At 38.7% G+C, this 19,714-nt stretch overlaps 1 protein-coding gene across 1 annotated transcript; it reads left to right on the top strand.

Annotated features, from left to right (window-relative positions):
• Positions 1-1,030: 1,030 nt before the first annotated feature.
• On the top strand, positions 1,031-18,219 carry LOC306751470 (RILP-like protein 1). Its single transcript, XM_079235042.1, has 7 exons — positions 1,031-1,526; positions 6,008-6,155; positions 6,482-6,600; positions 7,144-7,374; positions 9,553-9,707; positions 9,786-9,890; positions 14,856-18,219. Exons 1-7 carry the CDS (start codon positions 1,239-1,241, stop codon positions 14,986-14,988), a joined length of 1,179 nt encoding a protein of 392 aa, XP_079091168.1. The 5' UTR covers positions 1,031-1,238; the 3' UTR covers positions 14,989-18,219.
• Positions 18,220-19,714: the final 1,495 nt, after the last annotated feature.

The following is a 19,714-nucleotide window of genomic DNA, read 5'->3' as shown; positions in this document are numbered from 1 at the left end:
AGTTCTCTGTAGACAAAATAAAGTCACTAACATGATAGAAATATATCAATAACAGCACACGAGACCAACTGTATAAAGGGACAGATATTAAGTATCTTGATATTAAGTTTCTAGTAGGCATAGAAAGTAGTTTCACATTGCTTTCCTTTTGGAAAACACCTATTTTCACTTTTCTTTTCTTTGTTAAATTGCTCTATGAAGAATGTTGCGACATCATGAGTCAATGATGATGATTTAAAGACTTCACAACGTTGCAGTTTCCCGCAAGTCTTAAAAGAGATGATGCATGACAAATCTAGATCTGTAAACACGTGTGATGTTTCCCCGCAATTACTCTGGATATTTAATGCCTCACAGGAAGTTTATATCAGCCCAGTATTTAATGTACCGTGTAGCTCCCAGCACCTGAGTGTTTAACCTGGAACATAAAGACAAACACAAGTCTGAGAGCTGCGAGGATCTGAAAAGAGCAGTCATTATGTTTTTGTATGTAGAAACGATTGATTTGATTCCGAACATGTTAAATGTAATTAATGCTCTTTTACAGGTGAACAGAGTAAAAATTCTGAATAGATATCTCCATCACTAACATTAATGAGTGGTGTATAAAGTAGCACACAAAGTCAAATAAGCATACCGTCACCTGTAATGTCTGTTTTTGTGGAAAGTTTGTCTGTAAGGTTTACATAGTTTTATACTGATGTGCATCAACTACTCAAATGTAAAAAATTAAAAACATTAGTTTTATTTGAGAATTTCAAAAATAAAGAAATTATTATTTATTTAAAATATAAATACTCAAGTAAAGAACAAGTACCTTCAAACTAAAAACATTGGTTTCATTTTTGAATTTCTAAAACAAAGAAATTCATTTCAATTTGTATTTATTTTACAATATAAATACTCAAGTAAAGTACAAGTACCTTCAAAATAAAAACATTGGTTTTATTTTGAAACGTCGAGGCGGAAATGCTATGCTCCAACATAGCGGACTTGACGACGCACTAGCTTGGAGAAGGGGACAGCTCCGCCAACACCGCGATGGGCCGCCGCCGATATTTATCCCAAACAAATCAAACTACCGGCCGCACTCCGCGCTAGACATGTATACGCTGTAGTTACGGGTCTTTTTATGCGGTAAACGTTGAATGTGGCTGTAGTCTTAACGGCAAAGCGGAAGAGTTGAGCTAAAGTTAGCGGGACTGTTCCTCCAGCGGGGAGGAAGTTCGGACCCCGACATGGAGGACTCCGGGTCGGCCCTGGAGAAGAACGTCGCGGACCTCACGGTGATGGACGTGTACGACATCGCCGCCGTGGTGGGCCAGGAGTTCGAGCGGATCATCGACCAGCACGGCTGCGAGGCGCTGTCCCGCCTGATGCCCAAAGTGGTGCGCGTGCTGGAGATCCTGGAGGTGATGGTCAGCCGCAGCTGCAGCAGCCCGGAGGCCGAGGAGCTGCGGCTGGAGCTGGACAAGCTGCGGCTGGAGCGGCTGGAGCGGCTGGACAAGGAGCGGAAGCACCGGAAGGTCTGTCGCTGGCGGGACACGTTATCAGAGTATTGCTAAAGTAAAAGTACCACTACTAAGCCTTACACTGAATATCCAATGGTATTAGTAAGTAAAAGTATCCAATACCATTGTAAAATGTTATATATTATAAAACAAAAAAATCCATTACTAAGTCCACCTTTTACTTTATTTAAAGTATCAGTATTTATAATCAGTATTATATCATGTAAGTGTTTATAATAATAAAGGAAACTAAATAAAGTACCAACAAGTAAAAACACTCCAAGTAAAATGTTACCAATAAAGTAAAAGTACCCATACAGTTGTCAAAATACTTCAAAACAAGTAAAAGTCCTCTATTTAAAATGTTTCTGAAGTAAAAGTATCAGTAAGTACCACTGTAAAATACTGCATTACAAGTAAAAGTCCTCCATTTAACACTTTACTGAAGTAAAAGTAGCACCAGTACAACTCCTGAATTGAACATACATTATATATATATATATATATATATATATATATATATATATATATATATATATATATATATATATATATATATATATATATATATATTACACTGTTATCATTAGGTTATTGTTACTCATTATAGTTTCAGCACACTTTACTCCTCTAGTTGGTTGAGATGGAGTTCATCTTTATCTGGGTTCATCTGCCAGATGTTTTCATGGATCAATTCATTCATGGTTTGAGTTGTAGAACTTTAGGAAATAGTGAGATTTACTCTCGACCGTTTCTTGGAGCTCAAAGTGACCGACCGCGTAAAGCTGAAGGATTCTGTTGGAGACGAAGCGACAGGTTGACACATTTGATGGGACGAGATGAAATGTTTTGTGTTTCTGAGTTACTTGAGTCGCATTCAGTCGTTCCTGTTTGTTCGGCTGCAGAAGATGACGGCACCGGGAGGTTGGTCCTGACTCAGCAGGAAACTCTTCACCCTCAGTTATATTTATCGAGCGTGTGATTCTTTCCAATTAGTCATCAAAGTGTCTACGATAGTGAGTTGAATAAAAGTCTCTTTAAAAGAGGATTGATATGTTTAGAAGTGTGTTTGTATGAGAAGTGAAGTCCTGCTGTGATGCATTGTAAACCTAACATAATCTATAAGAGTTAAAGTGACCTCTCTGACTGTTATCTACGACCTCTTTAACGTCACCAGACTGCATTGACTAAACAGTGATGTTCCCTCTCAGAGCACAGGAGCTGCCTCTGGTGACTTTGTGTTGTTGTTGTGACCTTTGGCTTTTTGAAGGTTAGTTCAGATTCACCAACAACACAAACAACACAACAACTAACCCCCCAGGCAGCGGAAGATCAGCAGCTCCTTCCTGTGTCCTGAGAGGTAATGTCACTGAGTGTCAACGGAGTCTGGTGGCGTTAAAGAGATCACAGACAAAAGGCTCCAGAAAGGTCTGACATGAAGGTAAAGAGTGGAAACATAAACTACACTTGAACTGATATTGACTCTTTTGGGTGTAAAATACTTCACAGCAGGACATTGTTTTGCTCCTGTGCTGAAAAGAGAAGAAGCTCATGAACCACACTTCAAAGCATCCAGACTTACCTGTTGGACAAGCTGAGGATGTGTTATATATTATATATCAGTATAAAGTATCACTGTGGGAATATGGTGGTGGTTTTAGATCAGGATGCAGCTCAGCTGCTATAAAATAAAAAGGTTTCTCGTGACGGACGCGGTCACCGGATCACTGATTAACTCTCACGAGGCGGTAAAGGAAGTTTGTGGTTTTCACACGCAGGACGTCCCGTCTGCTGTCTGGTTATCTCTCTGACACGGAGCTCTGCTGCGGTTCACCTGGAGGGATGAGAACCACAGAAACCAGGAGAATGATGGATGGAACATGATGAATGTAGTCGAGCCGACGTCTCCAGATGTGTCTTTTTGTCAGAGTATCAGTTCAACATCCAAATATTCTCAGTTTATTTTCTCGTCTGACATAAAAGCGAATGAGATGTGTGTGAGGAACAGGAAACGGATCATTTGGGCGTTTATGCTAAAGTATTTATTTTTTCCCATTTTGAAGGACTGCTTTTATCCTCGATATGAAAATGTACATTTTGCATCACAGTTTTAATGCAAACTAAATAATAACATGTCGTAGTGCAAAGGATTGTTTTCCCCTGTTTATATTTATTTACATATATATTTTACGAACAGATAATATTATTTGTAGCTGAAATATTTATTTTTAATTAGTTGAATTAGAAAATGAATCGCCTTCAGAACAAAAACAAATAAAGAACGTGAGTGAACTGCTTCACCAGCTATTTTGATAATTAATCAATAATTAATCTTTTTAATCTAACTGTATTTGGTTCCAGTTTCTTAAACGTGATTTTAAATCATTGCAAATATATTATTTGTTTATGCTGTGGACTGTTGGTCGGATTAAAAGAGCAGGAGGAATATATGTGCAGAACAAAATACAGAAACAAAAAGTAAAAACGGTGAGCATAACTCCAGAGACGGGGTCTGATCCCAGAGACGGGGTCTGATCCCAGAGACGGGGTCTGACCCCAGAGACGGGGTCTGACCCCAGAGACGGGGTCTGATCCCAGAGACGGGGTCTGATCCCAGAGACGGGGTCTGACCCCAGAGACGGGGTCTGACCCCAGAGACGGGGTCTGATCCCAGAGACGGGGTCTGATCCCAGAGACGTCTCTGCAGCAGACGGTGACCAATCGAAGGAGAACTGGAACGAACCAGAAGAGAAACCTAACGAATGCTGATGTGGTTCCATATAACACTGAGGTCATGTGATGGAAATGGTGTCAAAGTAGAAGTATTCTGATCCTTTACTGAAGTAAAAGTACTCATTCCACTTTGAAAATAGTGAAATACTGACTCCCTGTCAGCGTTTCACTATGAACGATGTCTCTGGATTAATAATTAAATATCTAGGGCTGCAACAACGAATCGATAAAATCGATAAAAATCGATTATCATAGTGTTGGCAACGAATTTCATTATCGATTCGTTGTGTCGCGCGATTATTCCGCCGGGCAATAAGTCGCGGAGAAGAAGAAAAAGAGCGGAGCAGAGCAACTGGCCGGCCAGCGTTTCTGAGATTGGAGTGAGACACGAGAAAAGCTGAGGTTGTGATCTTCTCAAAAATAGAAGATCTTTGACAAGTCAAGTCTTGGCCAATCAGCGTCTTCATGTTCCTCAAACTTGTTTTTAATGGAAGCTACTAGTCAGCTTGCTATCGCGTTAGCTAACGTGTTTGGGTTGTGTATCGTCGTTAAAGTTGCGTTATGTTCCGTTACAGTTCAGTCTTGCTTGTAAAAAACGTAACGTGATGAAACATGCCGTCACCCCCCGGTCTGGTTCAGTTCACGCTGTCACTCGTTAACGTTAAACCGGCACACCGGCGGATCTGGCTGCAGGTTTTTTTTTTTTTTTTTTACTCAAAGTAGAATGAAGCAAATCACGTCGTTGGGCTTAGCCAACAACGTGACGTCGTGGTCATAAGAGACCCAGAATGAAAGAGTTTAAGGAAGAGGACGCTCTATATGGAGCAGTACAGCTTCCCTCTGTCCAGTATTTCATACATATTGATAAAGCAGGGTATGTAAATGCAGCCTCTGGAGGGATCAATTACAGTAAAAAGGGCTCACATTTGGCAGATGTAAAGCATAGATGTGTATGTTTTTAGTGTTAGTCCGTTTTGTTGTTTTAATTAACAGCTCAGGGATGTTCAAGGAGCAACCTGTTTGTGCTTTCTGAAGATGTTTTGCACTGTCACTTCTGTTTTTGAATAAAGGGTTGGAAATGAACGCTTTTTTGATAAAAACATTTTTTTATCCGATTCATCGATTAATCGAAAAAATAATCAACCGATTAATCGATTATTAAAATAATCGTTAGTTGCAGCCCTATAAATATCACAAACATTCAACACATCTGGAGATACGTTACCATCTGAAAAGAAACCTAAAACTGTTCGACTAATGTAGTGAAGTATAAAGTACAATATGTACCTCTTAGATGTAGTATAAAGTACAATATGTACCTCTTAGATGTAGTATAAAGTACAATATGTACCTCTTAGATGTAGTATAAAGTACAATATGTACCTCTTAGATGTAGTATAAAGTACAATATGTACCTCTTAGATGTAGTATAAAGTACAATATGTACCTCTTAGATGTAGTATAAAGTACAATATGTACCTCTTAGATGTAGTATAAAGTACAATATGTACCTCTGAGATGTAGCTGAGGAGAAATAGAAATGTAATGGAATGTACCTCAAATGTGTGCTTGACTGCAGTACTTCCTGCTAAAACACTCAAAGTGTTGAAGCGTGAAAAGATCTCTGAAGAAGTGAAGACTGTTACTCAGGCGCAGCATCACGACGTCCTGGAGGCATCAAAGGGAATGAGATGAGGTCGTCTTTATGAATGAAGTAATTGACGTGGTCAATAATATATATTTATATATATTTGCCTGTGCAGGAGCTGGAGCTGGTGGAGGACGTCTGGAGAGGAGAAGCTCAGGATCTGCTCACCCAGATCGCTCAGCTGCAGGAGGAGAACAAGAGCCTCCTCACCAACATGTCCAACAAGGACCCCATGAGTGAGGAGGACCTGCAGAGGCACGAGGGTGAGCACACACACACACACACACACACACACACACACACACACACACACACACACACAAAGACAAAGGAAGCCTTCTCTTGTGTCTGACGGAGAGCCAGTCTTTCGTGGTTTCACACAGAGGACACAGTCACCCCGACACACTGTGGACAGACCAGCCTCAGTGTCCAAGCACACCTGCTACACACACACACACACACACACACACATACATGCATTTGCACACAAATCAGGGGTCCCTCTGTCCAGCTAAAAGACCGTTCCCTCCCAATAAAACAAGGCTATAAAGAATCCAAACTGTCCTCTTTCGCCCCCTCTGTGTCTCAGGTATGACGGAGAGAGAGAGGCAGGTGATGAAGAAGCTGAAAGAAGTGGTGGACAAGCAGAGAGACGAGATTCGAGCCAAGGACCGCGAGCTCACGCTGAAAAACGAGGACATAGAAGCAGTAAGGCGACACACAGCAGCCGTGATGATGTTCTCCTTAAATATTCTCAAATCTGAATATTTGAATAAATGTGGATACAAAAAGTCTGTTTCTGATAGAGGTTTCACTAATATAATGCAAGAACGCATGATATGAGCTGAGCGAAGGAATTGGTTTAACTTTCTCAGACACTTTTTGTCAAAGGCGATCAGTAGGAGTGAGGTCAATGTGATGAATTGACTTTTATAACATTAAAATGTGTATTTCTCGTCTGCAGACTTCACCGAGTAGCTGTAGATTACATTATAGGTGTCCATTTAATTGTGTTAATTCTGCTTTTTTAAATTTCCAGTCTTTGTCACTTCTAGTGAAATGATAATATTTGAGCTCATTCCTGATACTATAATTTAATTTCTGGGCACAACATACATGATACAGGTTTGATATATTACAGCTTTAATACAATTTGTGTTGTTGCAGTTTTCCCTCATTCCCATCCTCCCATACTCTGGACATATTTTGTATGATTTACCCACAATGCCATGGTCCTGCGTGTTCCTGCAGCTCCAGCAGCAGCAGTCCCGCCTCATGAAGATCAACCACGACCTGCGCCATAAGATCTCCGTGGTGGAGGCTCAGGGGAAAGCTCTGATCGAGCAGAAGGTGGAGCTGGAGGCCGGGGCGCAGACGCGGGGGCAGGAAGTCGGCGCCCTTCGGCAGGAAGTGGCACGCTTGAGGGAACGACTTCAAGGAGACGTGCCGGGCCAAAACCCCGAGGAACCTTCACCTGCAGAGGTAACGCGGCACTGGAACCATTAACAGAGCTTCATCTGAGGGTGGAGTCAGAGATACATTTATAATTAGTTTTATTTTTTGAAAGAAACCCCAGGGAAAAATAGCTTTACTAGATATAATGTGCTAATTAATGAGCTTTACTAGATATAACGTGCTAATTAATGAGCTTTAGAGTTGCTAGTGGGTTTTTTGTTTCCCTTTTGGACAGAGCCAGGCTAGCTGTTTCCCTTTGTTTCCAGTCTTTATGCTAAGCTAAGCTAACGTATCCTGGCTCTAGCCTCATATTCAGTGCACAGAGTTGAATTGATGTTGTCATTTAAGTCTCAGCAAGAAAGCAAATACGTTATTTTCCAAAAAGTACTTCTACTTAAACTATTCCTTGAGGTTAGACGTGAACATATGCTTATAAATATAAATGCAGCTACGCAACCCAGTCATATTATTTTTCACAAGTTCCAGTTTAAGAGAAGTCTGTTCACTTATATTCTCCAAATAATAATATTACCTAAAAAGCCATGTAGCGCTGACCCAAACTGCAGGAGCACGAGTCCATGAACACTGACTTTGTAAACGGTACTAAGTGTCTCTCGCCCTCCAGCGTGGTGGAGCTGCCTCAGGGGCTTTGGGGTCTGAGGGCTGGTCAGACAGACCCGGGCCCTCTGAGTGGGGGTCAGGCGGGTTTGACCCCTCTGAGCCTCCGTTGCCTGGTTCCCTCAGCCCAGAGGGCCACGAGGAAGAGGACGAGGACGAGGCAGTGTTGCTCTGGGTAAAACAGACGTGCTCGCTGGCCAACCAGAGTGCTGTGATTGACTCTTAACCCCGCCCCCTGAAGAAGCGCCAGCTCAATAGAACTCGACCAGCTGGTTGACTAACAGGAGAAGAGCGGCCTGCCTGCGTGTGAAAGACTAACGGAGCGTCGGCCAGCTGGCGGAGACTTTCTGGACGACCTCACGACGACCTTTCTAAACTTAGATCCCCCGACGGCTCGGCCTCTAACAGCACTTGACGTGGTCCCTGAATGCACCACGGTTCTGGCGCGTTGAATATGAACAGTAATTGAAAGTCCAACTGAAATTGCATTATGTTTTTCTGCTGCATCTTTTAATATCAACTGGTTTCCAACCGGCCAATCAAATCGCCTCATTTTAAACCACATTTGCATTTGTAACTTTTTCGTCCTAATGCAGCACGAGTTCAACAAAGATCGGTGTAGGAAAATTAATATTAATGCATGTGTCCACCCACTACTGTTATGTGACTAATAGTTGAGTTGTAGAGATAAACAGTCGGTGGCACGACTTCTGGCAGCTGCCATTAAACTACTGTAGAAGAAGAAGAAGAAGAGGGAGCAAGATGAGGTCATTAAAAGATCAAATTATGGAATATAGAAACTTGATGGAAATATGACATTTCTGTTTAGTTTCCCGTGTTAAAGTGAGGACGGTTAAAGTCTCCTCATTTTTTCACTTTGTCTGTTTCCATTTACACTTTGTCTCGTTTAGTTTTGATCCATTTATAGTTCATGCAGCGTCTAACAGATGCACAACAGGAGAAACAGACTCTGAGCCGCAGAACAGATATCAGAGACGCTCATTGGCTGCTGTGAGTCGACCCACGAGGCGTGGACTCATCAGGTTTGTTTTACTAGTTTACATCAGCCGGCGGTTATGTGAATAAATGAGTATTTCTGATATTTCCCCGAACTTTTTCTCTCTCTTTTTAAAAGAAAATCGGTCTTTTGCCTTCAACGAAGAACAGTTGACAAGACATTTATAAGAAATGACATTATTTTTTAACGGTGAAACTAAGCGTGACTTCTGTTGGACATAGAATCCTATTGATGATGATGTGTTTTGCTCGGTGCATGAGTGACTTCACTGCATGTCTGTGTGTTTTAAGTGAATGTCTCGTTGGTGCCGAGATAAAAGAAAACAGCGTTTTAGCGTAAAGGGAGGAGGGAAGGGAGAACACACGTATTGGAACAAGCCCGATGTCTGACTTAGAGTTCACCGTTTGCCACCAGGAGGCGATGTGCGATGAGGACATGCCGGCTGTGTTCCAATATTTTACAAAGGTATCCTCACCTCCTTCCCCCGCCTTCCTTTCTTCCTTGCTTCCTTCCGTCCTATCTGTTGTCTCGTTTGGTTTCCTCCCCGTGACGCCTTGGTCTCCCTGCAGGAGGCGCTGTGCGAGGAGGACGCTGGCGGCCCGGACCCCAAAGACCCCAACCGCCCCCGCTTCACCCTGCAGGAGCTGAGGGACGTCCTGCACGAGAGGAACGAGCTGAAGGCCAAAGTGTTCCTGCTGCAGGAGGAGCTGGCCTACTACAAAAGGTACGGGCGCAGCAGACGGACGCTTCCCCCCCCCGGCTCGCCGTGGCCGTGTTGTTGATGGTCCGTCTTGTTTTTCAGTGAAGAGACAGAAGATGAGACGGTCACTCCGTCTTCGTCTCCGTCGCCCGAGCTGAGGACTCGCTCCCGGTCGTCTGCCCAGCCGGAGTCCGGGATCAAGCGGCTGTACGTTGAACACACACCTCACACTCCTCACACTCTGAGATCGGCTCAAGGCTAAAACACTCCAACGCTTTGCTCGCGCTGAGGAAAAGGCTTATTAAAGAACCTGCATGCTTAAAGCTTGACATATTACTCTTTATGAAATATACAAGTTAAATGTGGCCTCAGGCTCAAGAGAAGCTCTCCAGCAGTACCAAACATCCAGACTGTTTCAGGCTAGAAGCGTAGCTCCTTGATGATGTGTGAGACTTCACTGCTCTGGATGTTAAACAAGATGTCACTGAGTCTTGATCCTGGACTGAGCATCGCCATCAGAGGAACACGTTGGCTCCAGTAAGCAATACCTGTAAAAACAATAACTTTCAGCGACTAAGTGGGAAACAAAGTGTACTTCCTGTCTTTGTCCTGATAAAACAAACAGCTGATGACCAAAATGTGTCAAACTCTGGTTTCAGTCTCAGATCTGAGATCCTTTTCTTTGGATCTTAATTCCTAAGAAACTAATGAGCACATCTGTGCTAAGAACACTATTTAAAATGAGCTTTTTTGTGATTCTTTTCCAGATCTGTTCATTATATCAACACTTTGATAAAACAACAACATTGTACATGTTAGTTGCCCAAGAATGTCCTTTTACAGCTCTGAACACAAATCACATAAAGATGGATGGACACACAGCAAAGCTGCACAAATAAATAAACATGATGTATCTATAAGTGGGCGAATAGAGATAGATGGATAGATATTGTTATTTATAGAAAACCAAAATGACCAACAACACACAATGTCTATACACAAGTCAAGTGTTTATTTACTTTATAAACAAATGCAAATAGTGCAGAGCTTTCAAGGAATTACCTGGGAATCTGATGTATTTTTATAATTAAACAAGTAGTTGTCCAAAAGCAACAAATTACATTTCCAATGATTTAAAACATAAAAAAAGCTGCAATCGTTTTGTCATTTCTACTTAAAAAGTAGTTTTATTGATTATTACAATTCTGTTAATGAGTTAATGTTGCGTTGAATGAGGAACCAACGTGTCAAAGAAGAAGCATTTTACATTTGATTTTAATACCTCACAAATGTTCCACTTCTGTGTTACATAAGTGAATGCAGTGCAGTAGTTGGCTTTAAATAGGGAGTGAGCGTGTGTCACATGGTCACATGTCAGGTGACCGTAAGGGGCGGTCCTTAAATAACTCTTCAGTCTCTGTGCTGTTTGTTGTTGTTTACCTGCATGTTTATCTACATGTTTATCTACATGTTTATCAGCATGTTTATCAGCATGTTTATCAGCATGTTTATCTACATGTCTATCTACATGTTTACCTACATGTTTATCAGCATGTTTATCTACATGTTTATCTACATGTTTATCTACATGTTTACCTACATGTTTATCAGCATGTTTATCTACATGTTTATCTACATGTTTACCTACATGTTTATCTACATGTTTACCTACATGTTTATCTACATGTTTATCAGCATGTTTATCTACATGTTTACCTACATGTTTATCTACATGTTTACCTACATGTTTATCTACATGTTTATCAGCATGTTTATCAGCATGTTTATCTACATGTTTATCTACATGTTTATCTACATGTTTACCTACATGTTTATCTACATGTTTACCTACATGTTTATCTACATGTTTATCAGCATGTTTATCAGCATGTTTATCTACATGTTTATCTACATGTTTATCTACATGTTTATCTACATGTTTATCTACATGTTTATCTACATGTTTATCTACATGTTTATCAGCATGTTTATCAGCATGTTTATCTACATGTTTATCAGCATGTTTATCTACATGTTTATCAGCATGTTTATCAGCATGTTTATCTACATGTTTATCTACATGTTTATTTGCATGTTTACCTACATGTTTATCTACATGTTTATTTACATGTTTATCAGCATGTTTATCTACATGTTTATCAGCATGTTTATCTACATGTTTATCTACATGTTTATTTACATGTTTACCTACATGTTTATCAGCATGTTTATCTACATGTTTATTTACATGTTTATCTACATGTTTATCTACATGTTTACCTACATGTATATCTACATGTTTATCTACATGTTTATCTACATGTTTATCTACATGTTTATCTACATGTTTATCAGCATGTTTATCAGCATGTTTATCTACATGTTTATCAGCATGTTTATCAGCATGTTTATCAGCATGTTTATCTACATGTTTATCTACATGTTTATTTACATGTTTACCTACATGTATATCTACATGTTTATCAGCATGTTTATCTACATGTTTATCTACATGTTTATCTACATGTTTATCAGCATGTTTATCTACATGTTTATCGGCATGTTTATCTACATGTTTACCTACATGTTTATCTACATGTTTATCAGCATGTTCACCTACATGTTTATCTACATGTTTATCTACATGTTTATCAGCATGTTTATCAGCATGTTTATCTACATGTTTATCTACATGTTTATCAGCATGTTTATCAGCATGTTTATCTACATGTTTATCAGCATGTTTATCAGCATGTTTACCAGCATGTTTATCTACATGTATATCTACATGTTTATCTACATGTTTACCTACATGTTTATCTACATGTTTACCTACATGTTTATCTACATGTTTATCAGCATGTTTATCTACATGTTTATTTACATGTTTATTTACATGTTTACCTACATGTATATCTACATGTTTATCTACATGTTTATCTACATGTTTATCAGCATGTTTATCAGCATGTTTATCTACATGTTTATCTACATGTTTATCAGCATGTTTATCAGCATGTTTACCAGCATGTTTATCTACATGTATATCTACATGTTTATCTACATGTTTACCTACATGTTTATCTACATGTTTACCTACATGTTTATCTACATGTTTATCAGCATGTTTATCTACATGTTTATCTACATGTTTATCTACATGTTTACCTACATGTTTACCTACATGTTTATCTACATGTTTACCTACATGTTTATCTACATGTTTATCTACATGTTTATCTGCATGTTTATCTACATGTTTATCTACATGTTTATCTACATGTTTACCTACATGTTTACCTACATGTTTATCTACATGTTTACCTACATGTTTACCTACATGTTTATCTACATGTTTACCTACATGTTTATCTACATGTTTATCAGCATGTTTATCTACATGTTTATCTACATGTTTATCTACATGTTTATCTACATGTTTATCTACATGTTTATCAGCATGTTTATCAGCATGTTTATCTGCATGTTTATCTGCATGTTTATCTACATGTTTACCTACATGTTTATCAGCATGTTTATCTGCATGTTTATCTACATGTTTACCTACATGTTTATCTACATGTTTATATGCATGTTTATCTACATGTTTATCTACATGTTTATCTATATGTTTATCTACATGTTTATCTATATGTTTATCTACATGTTTATCTACATGTTTATCTACATGTTTATCAGCATGTTTATCTGCATGTCCACAAACGGGGCTTGACTGTTCCTTTCAGACACGCTCGCTCACCACCCTGTGTGCATGTTATTGATTAGCATGCTTTGGTCATAGGTCAGGTATAGCACATGACACACACACACACACACACACTCACACACACACTCACCATGGTGCAAAACAAGGATTAAACATAAAAGTTCTACCTCACTGAACTAAAGCATGGCTTCTTTTGGTTTAATGGAAGCTTCACATGAGGCCCCTCCCCTTCCTGTCTCTACATCTCTACCTGTCTGTGCTTGTGTTCTTTGCCTTTGTGTAACAGGATCTTCACAGCCATTATGCCGATGGTGGCGGCTGGTTTGATCCAGGATGACCCCACTTTACAGCCAATCAGACGCCTCATGTCGCTCGTACGACTCTTTGGTTGATGGAGTCTGTCCCTCTTCCAGCTAACAGCCTCTCTGCATGTTTCCAGCTCTCTGAGCCTTTCCTCCACCTGTAGTATTCTGATTGGCTGATTGTGGGGCTGTCTTGTTGTTGTTGTCCAATGGGATGATTGCTGAACATAAAAATCAGCCAGTCAGAATTTACATGTAGTCTGTTGCCACGGTGACGATATCTAAACTCATAAAGATTATTCTGTTTTAATTTGCAAACTAAAGCGCTTTTAGCTTTTCTTCAAAGAGTGATTGAATAACTTCCAACGGGCATTGAACTCATCACGTTTTACTCCTTTGCTGCACTGATCCAACATAACAGCGCTCAGCATGAAATGTGATACTTTTGTATCGTTTCTGTAAACAAATAAGAACGATGAATGAAAAGAATCCAGAGCTTCTCCTCCACTGCACTCCTCACATCTCAGTTTGTAGAGGAAGTGTGTGGCACGGCGATGGATATTGATAACTCCATAACTACTTCCATAAGTGCTGCTCCCATAATAAACCAAGTACATATAAATGATATTTCGGCATCATGCCCATTGGCACATAGCTATGCTCCTCCAAAATAATAATAATATATCAAATAAGATGAGATAATCCTTTATTAGTCCCGCAGTTTTCTGCTCAACAAGTAGTGTTAATGCTTTTGTTCTTTTACTAAAGTATTCAAGTATTGAATACAAGCCTTTTACCTGTAAGAGTGTTTTTACATAGCGGTGTTTCTTCCTCTTCGTCTTCATCGCTTGTTGAGCTCATGGCTTCCATGATCACCTTCATTTGTACATATTTGTGAAGCAAACTAAATGATGAGAGCAGCTGCTGCTGTGGGACAGATCAGACCTTTGGTTTTAACTCCAGGAGCCGATACACTCATTTGTTTACAGTAATACTACCAAGAAATCCCCATTAATTTGTCAATAATACCGTTTGAAATGCCATAACTGCTGACACTGCTCCCCTGCCTCTACATGCGTGTTCACTTCACTTCACACTCTCTCTCTCTAACTCTAAGGCCTCCGTCTCCTCCCCGTCTCTCAGGTTTAGCTTCTTCTCGCGGGACAAGCAGCGCGGCTCTCTGCGCGGCGGGCTGCTGGACGCCGGCCTCGGCTCGTGGACGGGGAAGGACGCCGTGTACACGGAGCAAGCCCAGGAGGCGCTGCAGCACATGTAGGCCCGCCGGACCGGGTCCAGGACCGGGACCAGGACCGGGACCAGGACCGGGTCCAGGACGTCCATCGCTCCAGGCTCGGGATCCCACAACCACAACGAGCGACTGACTATAGCTCTCGAGGTCAAAAGAACGGTCCGTGAACGAGGATCCACTTAGATAGAACTTTATTTAAACACCTGAGAATACTTTATTCATACTGGATATCTCGGTGAGCACATACTGACTTTAAAGAATGTAGAGGACATGTTGGAGGAAGTGGAAGGTTGGTCAGTGGGTGAAGATGACGAGCGATGAAGGCACAGAAGGGTGCTAATCCTGTGACGAAGAATCCCACGACACCAGATAGATTTATTTAGAGCGTCTCCTCCTCTTCATCATGTGAGCAGCTCGTAGTCGTCACCAGCAGCTTCAGCTCAAACTACGCAGCGAGTAACAGACTGTGTCAAATGTTGCATAGAATCCAGATTTTTAAAAGAAGAAATATATTTAAAACTACAGATGCTTGTTATTTATAACTATGCAACATGCAGTAAGTGTGTATGGAAGCCCATTTCTGCCAAGACAAGAAGAAAACATATTCAAACAAAAATAGTTTGACAAAAAAAAAAAAGCTGTGACACTGTTTTCACAAAAACTATTTTATAATAATAATAATAATAATAGTAAATCATCATAATTTGGATACAAAGACTATTATCACAGACTTATTATACACAGACTTATTATACACAGACTTATTATGCACAGATCAAATTAGACCAGAGCTTTTCTTTTAGTTTTCTCTGCTTCCCAGTTGTTTGCTGTTATGAATGAGTGTTATGCATGAGAGTTATGAATGAGTTATGCATGAGAGTTATGAATGAGTTATGCATGAGAGTTATGAATGAGTTATGCATGAGAGTTTTGACAGCATTTTGGCTGCAAACCCAAGAGGCTCATCTCTCTGGAGACCCACTCGTAATGGAGCAAGAGGTCTTTGTAGTATTTCATAACACAAATAGGCACAAATGATATGTATCGTATTGATAATATGAAATATAAATATGATATAGTATCATATGTTTAATATAAATAGATTTTACGCAGAGCCATGGCATCATATCCGGGAGATAATGTCAGTAAACGTGTAAGAAGAAAAGTATCTCATAATTCCAATTTTTCATAATTATAATAATAGTAAGTAACTTGTCACAGTTCTGAATTTGTAACTCATAATTTTGACTTAATGCCTCATAATTTGTATTCACCAAATCAAAACTATGATGACTTATTGAGACTTTTGACTATTCCTATCTATTATTATTCAGCATAACTCCTCAGTTGTTCTGGTTGAAATGGGCTTCATGAGTCAACGCTTCTCTCCTCTATGAAAGAAACCGTGTGATTCCTAATATCAATAACTGATAACCAGCATCCAGAGCCGTCCCACATATTCAAACCTGCAGTAATGATAACGGTCCGAAGCTCAAATACATAAACGTTCCTCTTTGCTGATTTAACAAACAGATGCAGTAAAATAAAATGAATAAAAATGGCTTATAATTCATAATCTGCATAAAAAGCCACCTTGTGACCTTGAAGCACTCCAGGATGCATTATGAGGATATTTCATAAAAGAGACTGGTTTTATTTTTATAATGGAGAAACTATTTAATGATCATGTCTATATTTAGATGATATTCCATTTGTTTTCATATTCATATTCCATGGACAAAAACAATGAACTCCATTAAAACTCATCCACTCGCCTCACTGCTGTTCCTTCATCACAGTCTTCATCACGGTCTTCATCACTGTCGTTTTAAAACCTTTTAGTTCAGGAGGAACACGTCGCTTTGGAGCTGATCGGTTTTGGTCTTTTCATTAGATTTGTTGACAATAAGTAAAATATAGAATAACGGCAGCTTCATCCTTTAAAATCTTTTCTATTTTCCTGTAAATTTGGCATAAAAAATAACTGGAAAACATTTTGTCACTAAGCAATGCAACATTACAAAAACATGTTTTTTTTTTGTAAAGCTACCTTTATGATTTGTATGACGGCTTATTGGGGCCATTGTGAGTAAACAATATAAATAGATAGACGATTAAATAACAATAAATAAAAAATTATGAGAAAACCATTTATTTATTTTTAGATTGAAAAGGAAATTTACCACTTGAGGTAAATTTACTAGAGAAAATACTAAAATCAGTTTTTAGTTTTCTTATGAATATGCCCAGTTCGCAGCAATGTCTCTTCAAAGTCTGAATGCTTAAGATAATATGTTGATCCATAAAAATAATATGTTCATCCATAAAATCCCAAACAAATTCTGTCTGCTAGATTTGATCGCAGCGTATAATTTCATGAAGCCATCCAACCTCACAAAGCCAAAAAACAAGCAGTTTTAGGATGTTTTTCTGATAAATTTGTGACATTATCCAGAGTTTTCTCACACAAATGTATAACTTTATAATCTCAGAGAATATAATTATTTATTTTTCTAGTAAATTTGCGATTTTTTTTTTTCTTGTTAGTTGTGACTTTTCCTCTGAATTAAAGCCCACGACTATTGTTCTCTCCCTACAACGACCAACACGTTGAAGATTCATCAGTACCACAAATATAATGATCTAGCTTTTAGCACACATATAAACATGAAGTACCTGTAATGTATTCATACAATAACTCAAATACAAACACACCTTCAAAGCTTCATGTTTTCAAACTGCACAGCAGAAGAACATCATAAAAAGTCACAGTTCCGTGATAAGTAACATTTTAAAGATATTCCTCAGATTGTGTTCAGGCTGAGACGTAAATGTCAGAAAGTTGATCTGAAGTATGATTTTAATAAAGACGTCTGGTTGCTGCTGTTCCAGCCGTGTGAGCAAGAGAGGCACTACTTTATCTGTATTCATACTCTGAGGTGGAAGACGTGAATGTGAAACGACAGGAACACCAGGATGAAGCAAAGCAGCGTTTCACATATTCAGAGACACAAGAGAATGATGAGCAGACGGAATCATGCATGTAGATTATGTCTGGAGGTCAAAGGGATCTGAACCTTTCAAACAGGAAGACGTTAAAAGGGAAACTCCAGTTCTCCAGCGCAGTGTTTTAGAGTTGATCTCATGAGGACAAATTAAAACTGATATTTAAAAGATATAATGAATGGATCTGTTCTTTATTTAATGAGCTTCTATTCAAACATCATGTCTCCTCCATAATAAAAAGTCTGTCCTGTTTGTCTGTTTTTTCATTCTTACCTGTCAGCAGTACATAAATACAAATATATATATATATATATATATATATATATATATATATATATGTGTGTACTTAAGTACAGTACTTGAGTATATATGTTTATAAATGTGTGTGTGTGTATATATATATATATATATATATATATATATATATATATATATATATATATAGAGAGAGAGAGAGAGATAGTAAACGTGTATATTTAAAGATATTTGTATGTATATTTATGTACTTATACATATGTATGGATATATATGTATTTATTTATATATATTTATATATATATATATATATATATACTAATACATATTATAATATATTTATATTTTTTTTTTTTTTAACTGTACTACATCTCAGAGGTAATTGTGGTATTAGTACTTTTACTAAAGTACATGATCTGAGTACTGCCCTTCAGACCAGTGGAGGTCTTCCTGCTGTCATGACGTCACCGCGGTTGTTTCTGTCATGCGCAGTGCAGACTGCTCGCTCACCACGATGGAAGGATCTCCCGTCGGGAGAGCGTCAAGTCACAGGAAGAGAGGAGAGACAGATACCGGAACTAGATATGTATTACCTTCAAAATAAAAGTGACTACTGATCCATGAGAGTAGTCACATGTTTTATAATGTTTCATTATCTTCAAATCAACATGAGTCTGCACCCTGGTGTAATGCTCCCTTTAATGTATTTTAATTTGTTGATTAACACTGTAATTAATATGCTTTTTATTCACAATTTATGTTCTGCATCATAATTCGAAAGTAAAATAAATACAATAACAGCACTGACTTAAATACACTGTATGCTCCAACATCAAATAGATGAATGTTCTTGTAGTATACAGCTTTTAGTGCTTACAGTAATAATGTACATTACCTTGCTGTGACCATTAGCACAACAAATGTTGTAATTTTAAGAAGCTGTACAGATGAAGTACAAAAAAGAGGTGAACATGGAAATGACTAGTTATTTAGTTTATTAGCCCATGAACCAAGGAGAAGACCAACCTGGCCTCAGCTTTAATGAAGAACATACTACACTATTGTAATGAACAATCTAACCAAAAGTAATCAAGTCTAGAGTTTGCCACAAGATTAGGTGATGGATTTTATTTTATTTATATGCACATATTTTGGATCAATAATGTGAATCTATAGAGGTCGGAAATCAAGAAAGTTTGTGAACCACTGGTTTAATCTTTACCAACATGTTGTATATTATACATCACTTTTTGTATATGACAAAGCTGTCAAATAAATACAATGGAGTAAAAAGTAAAATATTTGCCTCTGAAATGTAGTAGATTAGAAGTATAACGCAGCAGAAAAAAGAAATACTCAAGTAAACGACAAGTACCGTAAAGTTGTGCTTGAGTCCAGTAAATGTCTTTTGTTATGGTTACCACGTCCTGTCCCATATATTCTACTCGTTAAGACCCTTCTCAAACAGTATCAGACAAACCACAACTGTGAT

Source organism: Taurulus bubalis (genome assembly GCF_910589615.1).
Source record: "Taurulus bubalis genome assembly, chromosome: 19".
Classification (NCBI taxonomy): domain Eukaryota; kingdom Metazoa; phylum Chordata; class Actinopteri; order Perciformes; family Cottidae; genus Taurulus; species Taurulus bubalis.
The sequence above is the reverse complement of the archived record's forward strand: the minus strand, read 5'-3'. Positions and strand labels throughout refer to the sequence as shown.

Excerpts from the sequence above, each read along its gene's own strand:
- LOC306751470 (XM_079235042.1), top strand. The coding sequence starts at position 1,239 with ATGGAGGACTCCGGGTCGGCCCTGGAGAAGAACGTCGCGGACCTCACG. Across the intron at positions 6,156-6,481 it reads GGACCTGCAGAGGCACGAGG|GTATGACGGAGAGAGAGAGG; the intron begins GTGAGCACACAC and ends TCTGTGTCTCAG. Across the intron at positions 7,375-9,552 it reads AGGAACCTTCACCTGCAGAG|GAGGCGCTGTGCGAGGAGGA; the intron begins GTAACGCGGCAC and ends GTCTCCCTGCAG.